Source organism: Natrix helvetica (genome assembly GCF_964273705.1).
Source record: "Natrix helvetica genome assembly, chromosome: 5".
Classification (NCBI taxonomy): Eukaryota; Metazoa; Chordata; class Lepidosauria; order Squamata; family Natricidae; genus Natrix; species Natrix helvetica.
Genome location: NC_138551.1, coordinates 27,407,852 through 27,427,431, shown reverse-complemented (window position 1 = coordinate 27,427,431; position 19,580 = coordinate 27,407,852). Strand labels below are relative to the sequence as shown.

Genomic DNA, 19,580 nt, shown 5'->3' with positions numbered 1-19,580 from the left:
TGGTACAATCCATTATGCCACATTAGATCTTTGCCACTTTACCTTTGAAAGCCAGTCAAGCTGTTGATTCTAAGGCACATAATCAGAAAGAGGCCCAGATTGCCCTTACGCTAGTTCCAAAAATATGGTTTCTTTTTTCTTATTTAAATGGATAGCATCTAAGGTAATGTATTTTTATAAGATAAGAGAATGTTGTTTAACCAAGGAGGTGAAATGCAGTCTGGGATACTGAATATTGAATTCATTGGATGAGGTCCCAATTTTCATGTTTCCCATTGATGATCATAACATTCTTGACTTCAAATAACTTGAAGTTCTGTTTATCAGATTAACTAGGACAGGGGTGTCAAACTCGGGTCATCACAGCGGTGTCACGTGATGTATCGGGAGTTCCCCCCCCTTCGCTAAACCGGGAAGGGGAAGAGCCAGCATGTGAGTTTGCCACCCCTGGACTAGGGATTAATTCTTGAAACACATGTAGAGGCATCTGTAGGATCCAAAACGTTTGTCCAAACAGTAAAACCAGAGTAATGCCACTGTACCACAATTCCTGCTCTTTTTGTAGGTATATGTGATGTCACAACACTTCTATAAAAGGAGTGAAGCTTGAAGTGCACTATTGCTGTTGACATTTGCCTCTGGTTGACCATTGCCCCCTTGGAGGGCACAGGTATGGGAAAGGTTACCTTAGGATATGCCACTGCTTACATCTATTTCAAGATAAATATGTCCATATTCTATCAACATCTTCTGCTATCTCCAACTTGAGTGACCAAAGTTTAAGCCATTTTGGTATCAGCCCATTCCCTCTTTAACTGGCAGCATTTATCTACAGTTGATAAAGCCCATAACATCCTCTGCTCTTCCACTGAAGTTCAAAGACTGAAAAAACTGGAAAGATAATAGGGGAGAAATAAATTATGCTGGCAACCCAAGAATAGGGAAAGGCCCCTGGGTTCAGCAGTGTGGGCAGGTCTTTCTATTTTGTTTTGATACAGACAACCAGTTTTATTTATTTTGTGGTATTTGGGAGCAGGTCAATGAAGTGAACCTTACAGCGAGGTGGGTATCAAATAAAATTTATTTATTTTATTAAATAAATGTATGTGATGGTATTACACGAGTGGGATGCAACTTTTGAGGTGAAAAATTTTAAATACTTTTATGATTAAATACTGTTTACTGTATATTTAATAATTTACATATCAGTTCTGCTTCCTGCTTTTAAAATAGCAAGCACTAAAAATCAGGTCTGGCCTGCAAAGTTCCATGGTTTAGCCATAAATTTGAGAAGAGATTTGATAAGTTTCCTGATCAATTAACCAGTTAGGTGGCATTGACCAATACTATAGCTAAGTCCCACTTTTGGTCTATTCTACTGCTTAGCTGAAGGGGGGGGGGGTAATAAGAATTTTTGAGATGATTTCCATAAATCAGAAGAAAGTTAGGAGTTTAAACTCAGAATTGTGTTTAAACTCCTAAATTTGCATTAGTTTCTATACTATGACCAGCTTCCGCTGTACTTAAGAAAACAAAATAATTGAATTGGAGAGAGAAAACATGTTATCCTGACAAAAAGAGAGAGGTGAGAAGTTGGGGAATTAAATGTTCACAGGCATTTCTCTTTCCCACTTCCCATCATGAGTTGCAGAATATTGCAGCCACGGGGAAGATGCAAGTTTTCTTGTTTGCACGTCCCACTCTCTTGACAGTTCTAATCACGGGTATTCGTTATTTTTCAGGCCCGTTTTAGGCGCCTTTGGGAAACGGGATAGGGAGTGAAGGAGAGCGCTGGGTGTTGCTTCTTCACCCCACGGCTGCTGTTCCTTCCAGGATCCCTCTTGAAAGAACAAAACCAAATGTTTATTCTGCTCCTCCTCCTTTCGCCTTTCCCGCTGAAAAAGACTTCCAGGAAGCAGCGTTTTATGTATTCATTTCCCTCCTCCTCTGTGGCGCCTCGGTCGGTAGGCGGGCTCCGCGCGCGGCCGCCAGCCGTATTCCCTCACTCTCTCTCTCTCTCTCTCTCTCTCTCGAACGCCCGATCGGCCCCGAAGAAGGCGGGTCGCGGGGACCCGGCTCCTCCTCGCGGGAGGCGCGTCTTCTCGGAGCGGGCGGCGGAATTAGCTCATCTCGGCGGCGGAGACGGAACAGCAGCGGCGGCGGCTCGTCCGCTTCGGCAGCTTCGACTCTCGCCCTGCTGGGTTCGGCTCAGGCGGAGGGGCTCGCTCGTCCTTCTCGTCGTTCCCCACCCCCACCCCGTCCCCCAACCCACCCCAGCCTGGGTGTTTGTCTCCGGCCGGCTCTATGGCTCTGTGCAATGGAGAAGCCAAGGTCAGTGCCGCGCCGGCGGAAGGGACGGCAAGATGAGAGTGGGGGAAGGCGGGGAGGAGGGGGGGGGAAGCCAGCCTCGCAGCGAAGCGCGCGGTGCCTTCCCTTCGCCTGCCACCTTCCTCCGGGAGCTTTGTGCGTGGGAGAAGAGGCGGGAGCCGGTGGCAAGGGCAGACCTGCTTCCCCCCCTCTTCCTCCCTCCCGATCCCCCCTCCCCGGGCTTCGTCTGCAACAGCAGCAGGCTTTCCTTTCGCGCGTCCCTACTCCATCCCCACCGGCGACATTTCCTTTTGGCCCTTCTCTTCCCCCCCCCCTCCTTCCTCCTCGGCGGGAGGAGGCTTCATGCCGGGCACATGGGAAAGAGGGCGGAGGAAGGAGAGGCACGAAGAAGGGTGACTGGCACTTGGCTCTCTCTATCCACCACCCCCACCCCCAAAATCCCCGGGCACCGGGGAGAAAGGAGGAGAGGAGAGAGCCCGGCCTGGAAGTCTGCCGCTGCGTGGTGGTCCCTTCCCCTTCGGACACATTCCCGCGTGGCTCGAGGCTGCTCCAGACACGCCTGGCAGCCTCGTGGCCCTTCTTTCCTTTTGCGCGTGGCTGGAGAGAAAGAGAAAAGGCGAGGGTGGCGGGTGGCGGGGAGAGTAAGGAAATGGAGAGATAAGTCTCACTTTCGAGTCGTTGCTACTACTTCAATCGCCAACTGTTTGTTACGGGTTTCCCCGCCCTGCCGCCCGCCTTTTTAGAGCCTCATTTCCCCCCTCTCAGCTGAAGTTATAAGTTGGTTAAAACTTATAACGCCTAGTATCCACAAACTAAATCAGTAAGTTCTTCTTTTCCAAATAATGCTGGTGTGAAGATCTCGGATTTTGGCCAAATCCAGGAAAGCAAGGTGCGTGTCAGTTTTCCTCACACTTCTTAAACTTTTGTTTATTGAGGTAATCAAGGGATCGCTTTGGACTCTTCCCCAGTGCACACATATTAAGTTTAAATGCATACTTGGTCTTTGAAGAGTAGTTTTCTTAGTCCAATATTTTCAAGGTTCTCGCCTTGAAAAAGAAAATGTGTTGGTATTTGGCTATCTTTAGTGCCTCAGTTGCACTGTTGCTTGTTTTGATGTAGTTTAATGATAGATGCTGTTTCCTAAAATAAGATAAACTTAAAACCTGTTTGTTCATGAAAAGAAAAACTTTTTAACAGTTAACAGTATATCACAGACTTCGCTATCTCCCCAAACACTGCCATTTCCAGAGTTTCCAAAATCTGTTATGTCTGAGCACTGATCAAAGTCAAAAAGAAGTAAACTCTGCCAGCCAAATGCACATTTGTTTTGCACAGATTCAGAACCTCCTCATAATAACTTTTTATGGGAAAATAATTGGGTGGGGGCTAACATAAAATGAATGGCATAATTTTATTTTTAATGTGGGCCAGTGTGCTCACAGTAAAAAAAAATGACAGTTATCTATTGTTAGTTAACTTGATTGAAAACTCTTGTATTAATGAGGTTTGATTTAGTCACAAAAGCATTAGAGTACCAGAATGAATGATGGTGGATAAAATAGCAAGCTACATCTTTTTTTTAATGCATCTTACTTAGAATGAATTCTGAGGCTCCTTTGTTCTTTGGAGTATATTTTTGAAGCTAAATATATTTTTCTGGCTCTTGATACAAATAATATTTGCAACTCGGATTAGGTGTGTCCCTTTAAATCCACCATTATAAATGTTCTTTTGCTACATACAGACTAGCTTGTATGATTTGATGATTAACTGGGAATATGGCTGTGTCAAAAAGAGGAGTCATTCTGCTACTGTTAAGATCAGTGTCTCTTTAAAAATGTCTTATGGAGCTGACAACATAAATGTTTTATGTGTATTTTCTTGGCTCTTTATGGAAAACAAACTTGATGTAAGAATTTCAGATGATGGCAAGAATAATTCTCAAACCACAACTTTGGTATTGAGAGCCACTATAGGGGGAAGACACTTGTCTTACTTGGTGAGAAAAGAAAAGGAAAGCTTTTTATCTTCTCTGATCTTAAATGTGCATCTTAAATGCATTAAATTACATCTTTAAATTACTCACTTTTGGTATACATCTTGAGATTAAGTCTGGCTCTATGCTTTACTCTTTTTGGGGGGAGGTGGGAGTAGTGTCTTTCCTGCTTTTTGCAGAAACAGTTTTTCCAGACCATACAGTAATTGTTCAGTCTAATTACACAGTAGTTTACTTGTAGCCTGATCTTTAGGAAAGTTAGATAGTCCTGAATAAATGTATTATTTATTTATTACATTTATTCCATAAATTTCAGATAAACTCTGTTGTTTAAACAAACAATAATAATAATGTACCAAAAATATCAGAATAGCAGTTTAATATATTAGAGGATAAAAACCATGCTTCTGGCCCACAATTATATTTAATATTGTTATACTTCAAATGCCCTGCAGAACATCTTCAAGCCCCTCCTGGAGGAAATAATCATATGAATTTAATAAATAAAGATTTAAGATTGGCTACCTCCCAACTACTGAAAAGGAAGCTCTATTATAAGGTGGGATCCACCATGGAAAAACACTGCCTCTAGACCCTCAACTGTTTCATCTCAGCCTGTAAGTTGAGGCAACCCTGATCATCCCCATCTGCTTGAGTGTATTGGTTCTATCTGCAAGAGGCAGTCTGAAGATCTTTTCAAGTCAGGCCATGTAAGGCTTTAAAACTAGCACTCTTTTAGTTTATCAGATATAAATCAATTTAACACCCATAAAATTGCTGTTATGTGCCTTGTAGTGACTATTACTTGTCAGCATGTGAACTGTTACATTCTGCACCAATTGCTGTTTCTCAGGAGTTTTCAAAGACAGTCCCATATAAAGTTCATTACAGTGGTCCATTCTGATACATTATTGCTAGGAGCATTGAAATCAGATGGGTTGAGTATTTAACTCTGTATAGCAGGGGTGGCGAACAAGTTCGACAAAAAGAGCCAAAATTTTAAACTGTGAGAGTCAGAGAGCCACACCACGCAGTGACCTGCCAAAACAGACAAACACTCACACAAAAGCATATAATTTTAACAATAATATATTAAACACATAATATAACATGCTCAGTCAGGTGTTTTTTGTTACCTTGTTGGAGTGATGGGATGATAATCTCAGTGGGATCGCGTGTGGCTCGGATCGCGTGCTCCCTTTCGGCGCTAAACCCGGAAGTACGGTCTTGCCCCACCCCTGGCGACGCGACGACGCTTGCCTGCGCTCCACCAGCTCGGCTGGGAACGGAGACGTTTCCTCAGCGGAGCGGAGCGCCTGAAAGGGACGCAGGCTCAGCCTGCCAGGCTGCCACCACTCCACTGAAGACATTGCTGAGCAGAGAAACGTCTCCGTTCCCAGCCGAGCTGGTGGAGCGCAGGCAAGCGTCGTCGCGTCGACCGTACTTCCGGGTTTAGCGCCGAAAGGGAGCGCGCGATCCGAGCCACAGTATACAAAATAATGATAAGAGGCAAAGAGCCTCATTCATTTTGGCCGGGAGCCGCATGCGGCTCGAGAGCCGCGTGTTCGCCACCCCTGCTGTATAGGAATGTGGGCTTCCTTTCTCCAACTTTCTGAAAATATGAATACATTCTAAAATATTTTAAATGTATTTGCAAGATGCATGCATCTGGTGTGATAGTGGTAACAGAACAGAATAACAAAGGTAGACGAAACCTTGGGGTTCTTCTAGTCCAACCTCCCTGCTCAAGCTGGAGAGACTCTACCATTTCAGACAAATGGTTGTCCAGTATCTTTTTAAAAGCCTCCAATGTTGGAGCACCCCCAACTGAACAGAACAGAACAACAAAGTTGGAAGGGACCTTGGAGGACTGCTATCCATGATCCTGAGATTAAGAGTCTCATGCATATTAAGATCCCCAGTCTCATGCTGGTATTTTCTAAAGATTTCACAATAAAAAGGGGGAAAAAACCTATTTCTCTAAGCCCACCTGATTTACTTAACTTCATAAGAATGTAAGATGGTTTGTCATCTGCATTCATTCATACCTCTTAGTGAAGTAGTCATTGAAAATGTTAAGCCAAAATGTGATTTGTCTGAATTCAAATGTCATTGGGCAATCAAGGTTTATGGCTTAGGTTGTGAATTCTGCTTACTTGTGATTTATTCAAAAACTAAACTCTAAAGCCATAATCAGTGGTCTGGGTTATCCAAGACTTTTTGACTTGATGTGATAATGGTTTAGTTTTCTCCAAAACACCAAATTTTTTCTTCTCTTATAGCCAAGGACTAGAATCACACACTACATTAGGTCAGAAGCAAAAATGCCTCCATAATATGTGTACCATATGTGTCTGGTATAAGCCACAGTGTCCGTCATGTTATCACTTGCTCTTTATGGATGTCTCTGGTATATATTCTTAAAGTTTTCAAGGGACAGAGCATAGGGCTGTGATGGCGAATGTATGGCACGTGTGCCACAAGTGGCATGTAGAGCCCTGTCAGCCGGCATGCGGGCCGTCACTCCAGTTTAGCACCCCCACGCATGCGCACCCGCCTCCCGCCAATCATCTGGTTTTAGGGTCTCTGCCATGCATTTGTGGGGGTGGGGCATGCAGGGGGAGGTGGAGCACAGGGGTCGTGTACATGCACAGGGCAGAAGGAGTGGGGGGCGCGTGCATGGGGGGCCCCACAGATGGTTCGCACACACATTGCATTATGGGTATATGTGTGTGCTTTCAGCACACAATGACAAAAAGGTTAACCATCACTGGCATAGGGGAAAACAGAACACTGGACTGAGCTGAGTGGTCATATAGTTTCTTAAGGCATATGGCTCAGGCTTCTGTTAATGCCAGGGATTGCTTGCCTAGCTCATCTATTCAGAGTTCCACAGTGTAGACATTTCTGATCATATTGTAGTAGGAGGATGAGAGTTCTCTGGCTGACATTTAAAAGAAAAGTTCCATATCTACTGGGGCACTCTACTTCATGACTTTTACACTCAGAAACATTGTCCCCACTGCTGCTGAAATGACATTTAAATCCACTTGAAATATCTACTTTTTAGTAAATAGAGTAGGAAGATAAGCTGGCAATGGAAACATTGCAAAGTCAAGCAGTTTCAGCTCCAGTATGTGTTGATTGGTTTGTTTGCTATCTTTCCCACTACTTGCTTTGAATGCCTGGCTCACATCTGTTCTTTCTTAGTGCAGCTGTGTCAATAGCATCTGCTAAACCAGTCCTATGTTTTCGGAATTTCAGCACCAAAGCAAATAATTTAGACTTGCATAAAACAATGCCATACCACCCTTCGGATTTATTTATTTATTTATAGCCCATAAAAACCCTTTTTTATTTATTTATTTATAAACTCCTAAATTTGTAAAAAATTCCTACACAGTTCTTTAAACCCGTTAACAAAATACATTATATATGACTTAAACATTCTTTCATATAATTAATTTATTTGGTTGATCAGCCATGGAAAACATCAGATTTATCGCGAATGAAATGATTTCTTTCAGTGCAGACTCTTGTGATTTAAATTAAGCCACACAACCTGATAGCTTGAAAGTGGATAAAAGGGACTTCTTGTAATTTCATTTCTTCTTTGACTACCATAATGTTCTTTAATGAATCAAGTTCTCTGATTCAAAATGCCAACATGTTCCTAGCTTCTTAATAATTTCCCCTTTTATCTAATTTTGTATGCATCTGAGATTGTTCATTACAGAATTCTATTATAGTTTTCTATGGATGCATTTAGGATGAAGGCATATGACTAACCATGACTTGAATAACAGTTCTATGGGGTGAGATTGAACAATCAACAAATTCTTCTTGCAATAAGTAAAATTATTGCTAGCAGCTTCATGTAAGTACCTCTATTTTTAAAAATACATTATTTTACAGAGGATCTCTAGCTTGCTTTTCTGTTCAAATAGTGGTTAAAGCATCTAATGATAAAATTACATATACATACATTCCAAGGTCACTCCGCCAGTCCACAGCACAAGTTTGTGCTTAGAATCTTTCAATAAAAGAAAAAAAAAACTAGAAGGGTTTTGCCTTTTTTCTTTCAAAATTGGTATTGTTTGGGAAAAAATGCTTAATAAGAACTACACACAAGTGGAAGGATTTCATTTCACCTTGGCTGTCATAAACTTCAGAATGTAGTTTCTAAAATAATTCTGATATGCCTAGAAGCCAAATCAAGTTAACTTACCATAGCTAACAGAGCTAAAATGACTAATAACAGAATCAAAAGTGTCCTTAGACCCACCACTTTATCAGTGAAATAAAAGGTTGGATTCCTGCTGATATTTATGTTATTTATATTTTTGTTTACTTCTATTGTTTTATATTGTTAACCAATGGATAAATTAGCCAAGTAGTAGATATGCACACAAGTAGAGTTTGCAAACAGGTACCACAAACATTTTAAGAGACTCCTGAATTAGAAGATCTGTCTTGCCTTGCATCCTGTTTGTCATGTGGACAATCAGAAGCTCATCAATTATAGGTTTGACATGAAGGTGGTGGCTTTCTCATTGTTTCCTGTGAAATAGCTCTGAAAACTAGAAGTTGGCTCTGATCTTCATCAACCGCCACTGATAACTTTAGCATCTACAACTTTATTTCCATTTAAAAAGATCTCTGTTGGCCCTCACAATATTAGTACAGTAAGTGCATATATAAAGGCTTCTTAATGTTTCAGAGAAATGAACATGCTAAATTAAGCTCCAGTGTAAAGATACAGATTAACATAAAGATATGATTTGATCTCCTAATGCCATTTATTCTTTTAGAAAAGCTGTTGTAAGATTACAGATATAAGCCCTGCTGTCTGAAACCAGTAACTGGTCTGTGTTGTTCAGCTTCATGCCATGAGGAAGAAATGACTGAGAATTTATGAGATTTCTAATAATTTTCTCTGTTTTCAATCTTTGTCTTCTTTATTACACTTGATAATCTCTTATCTTTGATTTACGTTGCTATGAAAGGTTCTGCTCACCATTTTCAAAACTGGATATTCACTGTTGATAAGATTAAGTGGTGGTAAAGAAAATCAATTATGAAGGACGACTTACATAAGATATCCAGTTGAATTGTTCTTTGCCTTTTAACATGCCTCGCAAATGCTTTGAAGGGTCCCCATTACCAAGGGGTATGCAGGATGGTACCGGGTTGCTGGATGGAAAGGATTTTTCTTTCCCTAATAATTCAGTGTTAAAAGTGTATTCATGAACCCTTACTGAAACCGTGAGGAATTGTTATGTTTTGGTATTAAGCCAGGATTTTAAAAATCATTGTTGCTTGATTGAATAAATGTAATGAGTTAGTTCTTGCATAAGGCTAAGCAGCAGAGGATACATTTTTGTGTCACATTCTATTACAAAATCAGAATCACCTTCTGACATAATACAGGCTATGAACTCAAATGTTGAATAATCAGACTAATATGTCCTTCTGCCACTGTTTAAATGGTGTGTCCTTTGTAACAACAGGTATTGTCTGAAACAAAATCATCATTCCAAATAAGATATTAATTATTATCACAAATTCTCCTCAGTAATGACAGTTGTAGTTTCTCCTACCTTAATATATCTTTTACTCTTCGTCTTAACATAGTTTTTCAAAAATAACACAGCATTCATATTCATCATAGTGATGCTCAGATATTTTACCTTCTTCTCAATCCTAAAACCCATTTTATTCATCAATTCTGTTTGATCTTCTAGCTTCATATTTTTAACGTCTTTGCTTTATTAATCCTGAAACCTGCTAATGCACCAAATTCTTTTAATTTGTCCATTAATATTTTAATTCATTTTAAAGGGTCTTCCAGAACCAACACCAAGTTATTTGCAAAAGCCCTTAACTTGTATATTCCTTTTTATTCTTTATTTCTTCCATCCTCTTATCTATCTCTATTCAGTATTTCAAGAACCAAAATAAGGAAGAGAAGAGATAATGGGCATCCATGTCTTGTTCTTTTTTGTAACTCACAGGTAGAATTTTGATAGATTTCCATGACCAATTATTTGTGCTTTCTGTGAAGTGTAAATGTATCTTATCAATTTTATAAAATTCTCGTTAAAATTCATATCTTCTAAAACCTTGAAGAAGAAATCTCAGATCAAATTGTCAAAGGCTTTCCCAACATCTAAGAAAACCAATCAAGCTTGTTTTTCATTATGTTCCTTCAATTATTCCAAAATGTCCAACACGTTTCTGATGTCCTTTAACTGTAAAAAGCCACATTGATCCTCATGAATAAATTCTTGCAAAATTATTTTCAGCCTATTAGCTAGAATCTTTGTAAACATCTTGCCATTATTAAATAATGATATGGACCTACAGTTTCTTGTTAAAAATAAAATATTGTTCTTCTTTAGTTATTAATGGCATATTGGCTGCTTTCCAGCTCTCTGGCATCTTTCCTTCCTGTCGGATAGAATTCATTGTGTTTTATAAAGGTTGTAAAAGTTCATCCTCAAAATATTTCTAAGTAAGAACCTGATATCCATCTTCTCCAGAAACCAAAGCATAGTCACTTTCAATACAAAAAAATATATTGTAGTATTGAACTTCATTCTTCAAGTTCTTCTATATTAAACAACTTAATTAGTCAACATTATTTACATAGAACAGGGGTGTCAGTCTCAATTTCATTGAGCATCAGGGCTATCTTTGACCTTGGGGTGACGGGGGGGCGTGACCAACTGAGTGGGCATGGCCATCATGATACCACTCACTGGGTGTGGCTGACTCGGGGGCGGGGCAGCTTGACACCACTGCTGGCAGTCCCCAAACTGCTGGCATGTTTCCTCTTCACATTGGGTAGACCATAATGAAGTGATACGGGTAGACTAGGCCAAAGCAACGCTGCCCAGCTCCTTACATTTTCCAGGATAGCCCTGTGAGCTGGATCCGACCACATCGCGGGCTGAATCTGGCCTGCAGGCCTTATGTTTGACACCCCTGACATAGAACGAAAATGATTATTTCCAATGACAACTATGGCATGTTCACAATTGGTTACCCTGGCTGCACTGTAAGTCAATGGTATATTGGAGCTTTCCTAACAATCCATGCCCTTTAGTGTAGACAGAGCATCCAGTTCACCTAGGCCAGGGGTCGGCAAACAGTCAAAGAGCCATTTGGACCCGTTTCCCACAGAAAAGAAAACACCAGGAGCCACAAAGTTCCTAATCGGAAGCCCCCTGTTCAATTCTCGAGCTGACCAGAAGTTCCCCCATCATAGAGTCTCCTCTTAGCGCAGCATACTTTTTCCTCTACCTGTCATAACAGAAAGCCCTATCAATTGTGGAGACAACTGGAAAACCCTCCCCTTGCCATAGAGTCTTCTCCTGGCGTACTGTGCTTCTCTCCCCCCCCCCCGGAAGCTCCTCTCAAAAGTGGCGCCAACCAGTGATGGAGCCACAGCAGAGGAAGGAAAGAGCCACATGCGGCTCCAGAGCCGCAGTTTGCTGACCCCTGACCTAAACTGTATCCAAAAAAAAAAAAGATGTGGTAGACCCATCAATATCTGAAAGTATCGAAAAAATTTCACACAACTTTCTCCTTTGTAAAGTTCAGAAATGCTTTTAGCTCTTTTTCCAACATGCCACTTTTGGAAACCCAGAAAACAATGGTCCTCTCTCATGTAAAAAGATTTCTGAACCTTCCTTCCAGAGCACATAAGAAAAAGGTGCCCTTTTAATTGTCCTGTCTCCAGTGTACCATTTTGAGATGGATCATCCCTGTTAAAGGGCAAGGGAAAGAGAAGAAAGTTTGTTATGTGTAGTAGCAGCATGTTTCTAAGGATATATATTTGTAGATTTCAAAAAATTGGTAAGATTTCTAACTCATAATCTATTTAATAATTGCAACAAAAAGATAGACACTCGAAAAGGTTAACAAAAGAAAAATTAACGCTTTGGAATTTTGCTGCTGGAGAACATGGTTGAGAATTCATTGAGTGAATGGAACTATAAATCATTGCTCACTGAAAATAGGAGTAATGAAGCTAAAACCTAGGTATTTGGATACCTAGTGTGGAAACAGGAAATCTTAGAATAATCTGAAGTAGAAAGGATTCAAGAAAGTAAAATATCTAGTTACAATCACAGCTATAAGGTTGCAACAACTCAAGAAGGCACTTCCTAGCAAGCAATTAGAAGCAGCTGAATGATTGAATAGAAAAGCAAGCAATAGAATAGAAAAGCAAGCAATATGAGACTATCCTACCACTCCAAGTGCGTGTGTGTGTGTGTGTGTATTTCAGATTGTTCTGATTCTCAGAATAAACTCTTGCCTTTATGTCTAATTCTGTTTCATCATACTTGCAATTCCTATTTGTTTGTTGTTTTTTAAAGTACATCCTGGAAATCTGAAGCATCTGCTATATGCCAGCACTGTTCTGCCTAATCTTTAACATTACGTCTGTAGCTGGAGATTCAGCTCAGTACTTATGAATCACTTGTTCCATGATTAAAAGTAGAGAAATAAAAGAATCCCTTCACTGTTTTCCTAAAAATCTGATTTTGCGCTTATGTAATACAAATCTCGTACGCCTGTAGATATGCATTTATTTATTTGACAAATGTACATAGCTGCCCATCTCATAAATGAGACTTTGGTAGCGTACTATAAAAGTTACTTTTTTTTTTTGCTTTAGTAATTCAGTAAAGGATGTATTTACTGATTCAGTAAATGATGTATTTACTGATTCAGTAAATGATGTATTTCTGAATGGAAGTAACCTGTATTTTGGGACTATTGTTATATCAAATTCTGTTATTTTTTTTTTGTCTTACTTGCAGTCTAGTATATCCTTACATTTAAGATTCCCTTAACATTTGATGAATACGATAATCTTAGCCCTATTACAACAATCTGACATCATTATGTGATCAATCTGACATGAATATTCTAATAGAATACTATTTAAAATTGGTGACAGATTTCGAACTTGGTTGTCTGTTCTACATGCATGCACCTTTGCTAAGCATGTATAGAGAGAAAAATAAGTGTTTCCTATTTGGAAAAGTTTGGAATAAAGATTTGAATCTTTATTCAGAAAGAATAAAGCTTTGTGATTTGATCTTTATCTGTTCTCGGCATGTGATCAAGCTACCTAAAAGTATTTGTTTCGTCCTGTTCATTCACTTTTTATTCCGTCCACTTTCATTTGGTGCCTATTCATTCTTGATGTCATCTTTCCTTAAGTGCCCATTCCCAAAGTGACATAATTAATGGTCACTGTCATATAACAAAGTGGGTAGAGAAGCATGCTTTTTCAAGCAGATGTTTTCCTTCCTTTGACAAAAGTTCATTCCTTGCATCAAATGATATACTATCCATTCTCTACCAGTATTGGTAAATTTTGATTTTTTAAAAGCTATTTTTCCATGTTTAATAAACATTCTGCCAACGTAGATTAAATTCACCTATTTATATTCATTTTACCATTTATATATAATCTACAGATCTTGTCAAACATAACTGTCTTGGTCTCCAATATATTTATTTTCAGATTCATATTTCTTATTGTAACAGCAATTGAAATCATTCAGATTGTCAGCCAATAATATATTTTTGTGTGCATTTTCATATCCCTCTAATGTTTGTCCCTAATGTATTTATCCATAAATTCATTATATTCCTAATGTGCATCACATATCTTTGACTTATTTTTTGCTCAATACTAAAGTGTTCAAGAAATATTCTATTTTTCTTATCCATGCTTTCCTTCCATTATACTGCACACCTACTATATTCAATAACCAACTGTCAATTCTATTATTTAAAGCTTAATAACTTGTATGCTACTTACATTATAATAACCTTTCAGTTAGAATTCTATAAATTTGTTTCTAGGCACACGTCATTAATTCTGTAGTTTTTGCTGTCATCCTTTTTTTAAAGGAGAACAATAAAATCATTTTCTAATCATCATGCACAGATGTAGTCTTCACATTCATATTAAGCAAATCACAGAGCATACTATAAGGAAACTATCCATATTTCATGAGGTCTCCAGTTCCATTGTGTATAGCTCTTTACACCCCTGGTCAAAGACCAGAGCCTTCGCATTTCACTCTGTAATTATTTCTCTCACTCCTCCACAGTTGATTATAGCTGTCTGATTCTGACATTCAATTGATCTCTGCTTTGGGGTGGGAGGGGATAGAGGGGTTAATGTGATTTGTTTGTGTTCAAGAATGCTATTGCATAATTTGGACACTTCAGTTGCCAAAATTCTCATAAATGATCATACTTGTTGAGAAAGGCATTCAGGTTGGGTAAAGTTTGCATAGTCCATAGTTCAGGGCATGGTCTGCATTAATTATTTTTCCCTCTGCCTCTCTTATCAACACCAACATTGACTGACTTACAGAAAGCCTAGCAGCAAACATTTAGCTTGAAGTTTACCTATTGTCTAGGAGAAAAAAAATAATGTTGCATGTCGTAGAAATTGTGGAAGTGCCTTTTTTAAAAATTGCAGTTATTATTGAAGAATAAATAAAATATTAAATCACATCCAAAAATAATACATTGAGGAGATATACCAGCATTTATATTCTATCTTAGATTTCGGAGGAAGGCAGAGAAGGATTTTAAAACAAAGTTCTTAAAACATAATGGCATTTTATCCTTTATATATAGGAGTTATGGAAATATACATTTGTTACTTAACTATATATTTATTGTACAGGGATGTGAACACAAAACAAACCAACTTCTGGGAATTGCTTTCTCTTCCATTACTTTTCCATGACATAGTATAAGCAGAGTTATAGCCAGCTCAAAGTCTACTGCTTTCTGTTATGGGCAAAATCAATGCAGTAGCAATACTTTGATCCATAAACCTAGCCATTTCATCTTAAAAACCATGGCTTATGACTTATTTTAAATCAAAGCACAATGGCTTATTTAAAAACTGTGATTAAAACATGACATAGCCATAGGTAAGGATTTATGCAACATGTTAAATCATATGTTTATTCAAAACAAAGAAGGCTGTTATGGTTTAATAAACAAGTCGTGATTGAAACGTGGCCTGGTGTGATATATGAACATAGGCTTTAATCCGGTTTAGCTATAGGTTCATTCAAAACAAACATGACTTTATTGAATGAAATATGGTTAATAAAACCTTAGCATGATGTATGAAACCTAGTGGAAAGTGTTATGGTCAAATTGTTTATGATTTAGTTCATAATTTCACATTAAACTGTAATATATTCTTGTTGAATGGTGAACCCAATCATGCTTTATTGTTTAGTGTAGGGCCAACCACCCTATACTATTCATGTTAGCTTTCTTTTAATTTAGTATTTAATATATGTTCTTCTCATACCAATAGGCTACAAGTAAACTTGTAATAAACATCTAATAGTTTAACTTAGCAGCTATTGCTATTTTGAAAAGACATACTTTATACTTATCTGCTTGTCCCCAATAAGACATTTATAAATCCTGTTCCTAGTTGGAGAATGCTGGAGAAGATCTCAAGGATGGGGTATGCCACTATGAAGGAGCTGTTGTGATACTCGATGCCGGAGCTCAGTATGGAAAAGTCATAGATCGCCGGGTCAGAGAACTGTTTGTCCAGTCAGAGATTTTTCCTTTGGAAACACCTGCTTTTGCAATTAAAGAACAAGGATTCCGGTAAGATTGATCCTTATATTAGTCATATGTATGCTCCATTAACAGTTTTGTTTCATCTGTGAGATCAGAAAGCTACAGTTTGTATCTTTCAAATGTAAAAGGCCAAATCTGAAGAAGACTATGTTTCAGCTTTTAAGTTGTATGCAGGAATCTTAGACTCTACCAAAGGGAGTAAGATTAGAAAATATAAATACTCAGATTCCTATCAAACAGAAGACTATCTAATTGCGGGGTGAAGAAACTGGAACTGTTGTGGAAAGCCAAACCAGATAAAAGTTAATTCTGCCACCCGCACCCATAAGTTAAGGGTGGAGGAAACACCAAGCTTCACCTCAGCCCAGCCACCATTCTGTTACAATTGTAGAAAAGTTCTTTCTCTCATCAGCCAAATAAAGGAGTACACTTGGGATTCTGCTTCTGCCTCCCACAGTGCTTATTGCATTTCATTTTATAACTTCCAGTTGAACTCAAATGGGCAGGACAGAGACAGCCAAAGAACTGGATGTGGCCCGGGGGCCATAAAATGCCCAGCTCTGGTGTAATTCCAATTAAATGAAAAATGTAAATTACCTTAATTAGTCCCATACATTTATTTATTTCCTATTGCATCACACTGAAATTAGTAGCAGATTTTAGAAGGGATTTTGGGTGTGCACCCAAGATTTTATGGAATCACATGTTGCTCTATTAGTTTAGGCCAGGGGTGTCCAAACTTGGGAACTTTAAGACTTGTGGACTTCAACTCCCAGAATTCCCCAGCCAGCATGCTGGCTGGGGAATTCTGGGAGTTGAAGTCCACAAGTCTTAAAGTTCCCAAGTTTGGACACCCCTGGTTTAGGCAATGAGCTCCTGATTCTCATACTTGAGAAAATATATGTGCTTTGTATCCCAGACTATATGAACTATGATGGATCAAACTAAAAGCTTGTCTACAGCATTCTATTGTCAAGGGAAGTTGGCAATGACATTTGAGTAATCTGGATTATTCTTTCTTTAAAAAGAGTTGAAAAAAAGAACATTGAAATATCAGCCTAAAGACACAGAATGGTTAATAGTTAACTACTAAAATGTCATTCCAAAATGAAAAGCCCCAGAATTTGCTATTAAGTAGTAACTGAAAACATTTAACTGAGAAGCAGAGATGGTGTGGAGTTGAGTGATGAAACTGAGTATCATTAACATACTAAATCAGTTGAATTCTATCAAATGAAATATTTTATAACATTTTGTTTTAATGTTATGAATACATAGAAATCTTACCCATCTTACCATTACCATTGCTGCTTGATAAGCAACATTATGTGGAGTATGGAAAAGGAATAAGAAATAATAAACCAATGGAAGTGAAGTGATAAAAGATGAAAATAAAGAAAGCTAAAACTAAATTGCACCAATATCTTTCACGATAGTTATTACTTTCTATTCTTACAAACTATCTTTGTTTCCACCATATGGAAAAAGTCAAAAAAGTTTTTGACTTTCTCTTTTTTAAGATCTCTTGAACACCATCCAAATATAACTTCCTTGGTCTTTTCGTTATCTTTTCCCTTGCAATTAAATGGTTATTCATTCTCTGTATTGCCAACCTTCTCAAAACACTTACATCCTGACCACTCACCATTGTGTTAAATCAGCATTCACAGAGCATCTGTTCCTTCCTGAATTCTCAGTTATATAAAAGGGAGATATAGGGAAGATTCCACCCCCCACCCCCCAATGACCTGAGAAGCTAAGAATAGAAATAATAAGTGGCAGCTATCTAGATTTCATCTTAAGTATAAGGAGAATTTCCTGATGGTGAGATCTATACAGCAGTAGATAATCTACTTATGGAGACTGTGGGTTCTTCATCTGTGGAGGTTTTAAGGAAGAGCCTGGATTGCTACCTCTTATGGTTGATATAATTATCCTGCACAATGCACAGCATTGATCTAGATTAAGCCAGCACAGCTCTTAGACGGGAAAGGACATTTGCTGCATTAAAAATAATTGTGGATCACAAAAGAATAACCGGTGAGCCAATCAGCTGCTTGGTGGCTAGAGGCATGGGAGCAGTGATGCAGTTACCAATGTCTCCAGTTGAGGGCAGAGATGGCAGCAAAAAACTATACAGCAGGGGTGTCCAAACTTGGGAACTTTAAGACTTGTGGACTTCAATTCCCAGAATTCCCCAGCCAGCCATGCTGGCTGGGGAATTCTTGGAGTTGAAGTCCACAAGTCTTAAAGTTCCCAAGTTTGGACACCCCTGCTATACAGCATATCTTTCCTGGTGGCAGTGACATTTTGAGGCAGTAATTTGAATTTTCAACAAATGCCTGAGAATGAGGCTACTTGACAAGCTGCATGTTGTAAAGCTCTGTTCTCAATGATCCATGTAACCTCTTTAAGCTCTACAATTCTATGATTTTATGAACCTCTTATTATTACATTAATACAACTCTTAACCATCCATTTTTGTTGCATTCAAAATTACTTTTCCTCTCAGTTTCCTTAATAAAATGAACAAAGCACTCTCTTATTGGAGCTGTTTTTACTTCTTTCAACATTCATTCCTTACCACAAACCACATACTACCCAATAAATGTATATAATCATTTGTACATCTTAAATATTTTTTGATCCTTTTCTCTATCATTAATTAACATTTTACCAAGGCAACCAATACATCTAATGTCTTTAGTACCTGAACATCAAAGACCACACAAATGAATACATTTACTGTTCCTTTCTGGGAGAGGGGCGGTCTAAAAATCTAAGAAATAAATAAATAAAATACTGATAAAGTTTGCACACCTATGTAATGCTAAAACTCTTGTGATCTTTTAAATTCTTTTCATCCTTTAATTGGATGAAACTACGCCACATAAGGCCACAATTTTTGAATCAAGATATCTCATATGGCCTAACTTACACAACATATCCAAACTCTTAAGTCCAATTACTCCCAAGGGAATAAAATTTTGGCAAGTCGCAGCTGCTTCAGTGTGCTGGCTGTTGCTACAGTCACATGGTTTTCATTTTCAATGACAGTTTTGCAGCCAATCTCACAAAAGGGAAAGGAAGGAAAAAGGGAGAGGAGAGGGAGAAAGGAAGGTAGGTTGTTTCGGTGGGTTGTTTGGTTTCTGATGCTCCCTGCCATATTCCCACAAAAATACCTAATGGGGAGTACTCATTCCTACTCCCACTGTTTTTTTTTGCCCACTCTTAGTCATTCTGTTCCTAGGTTTAGGTAAGGAAATTGCCCAATGGGCCACAGATTATTACAAGATAAAAGTTGGACTTTAAGCATGTTCACTGTCTTGTACCAGAGAGCTATAAATGAAATAGGAGAAAACAAATGTTATAATTTGCTCCTAAGTCTTGTTCATGGTACTGTCCTGTAAAAGTTGGTCTTTGTAGTAAAAGTAAAATTTCTAATGAACAGGAAGACTCTTCCCTTTGAATGGTGGGGCACACGTACAGTATTTTGTCCTTCAGTAAAGTGTAAAATAGTTCATGAAGTTTCCAATTGGGGTGATAGGAACAGTTCTCTGTTTCTCTGCGTGGTTGCTTTGAACATGCAGCTTCCTGTAGC

The 19,580-nt window shown here is 38.7% G+C and overlaps 1 protein-coding gene across 1 annotated transcript in view; it reads left to right on the top strand.

The window, feature by feature from the left end:
• Positions 1 to 1,941: 1,941 nt before the first annotated feature.
• Positions 1,942 to 19,580, top strand: part of GMPS (guanine monophosphate synthase) — a 40,314-nt gene continuing 22,675 nt past the window's right edge. The window contains exons 1-2 of the mRNA XM_081955303.1: positions 1,942 to 2,331; positions 15,825 to 16,006. Of these exons, the coding sequence (XP_081811429.1) occupies positions 2,305 to 2,331; positions 15,825 to 16,006 (209 nt within the window). The 5' untranslated portion in view covers positions 1,942 to 2,304. The remainder of the gene's footprint in view (positions 2,332 to 15,824; positions 16,007 to 19,580) is intronic.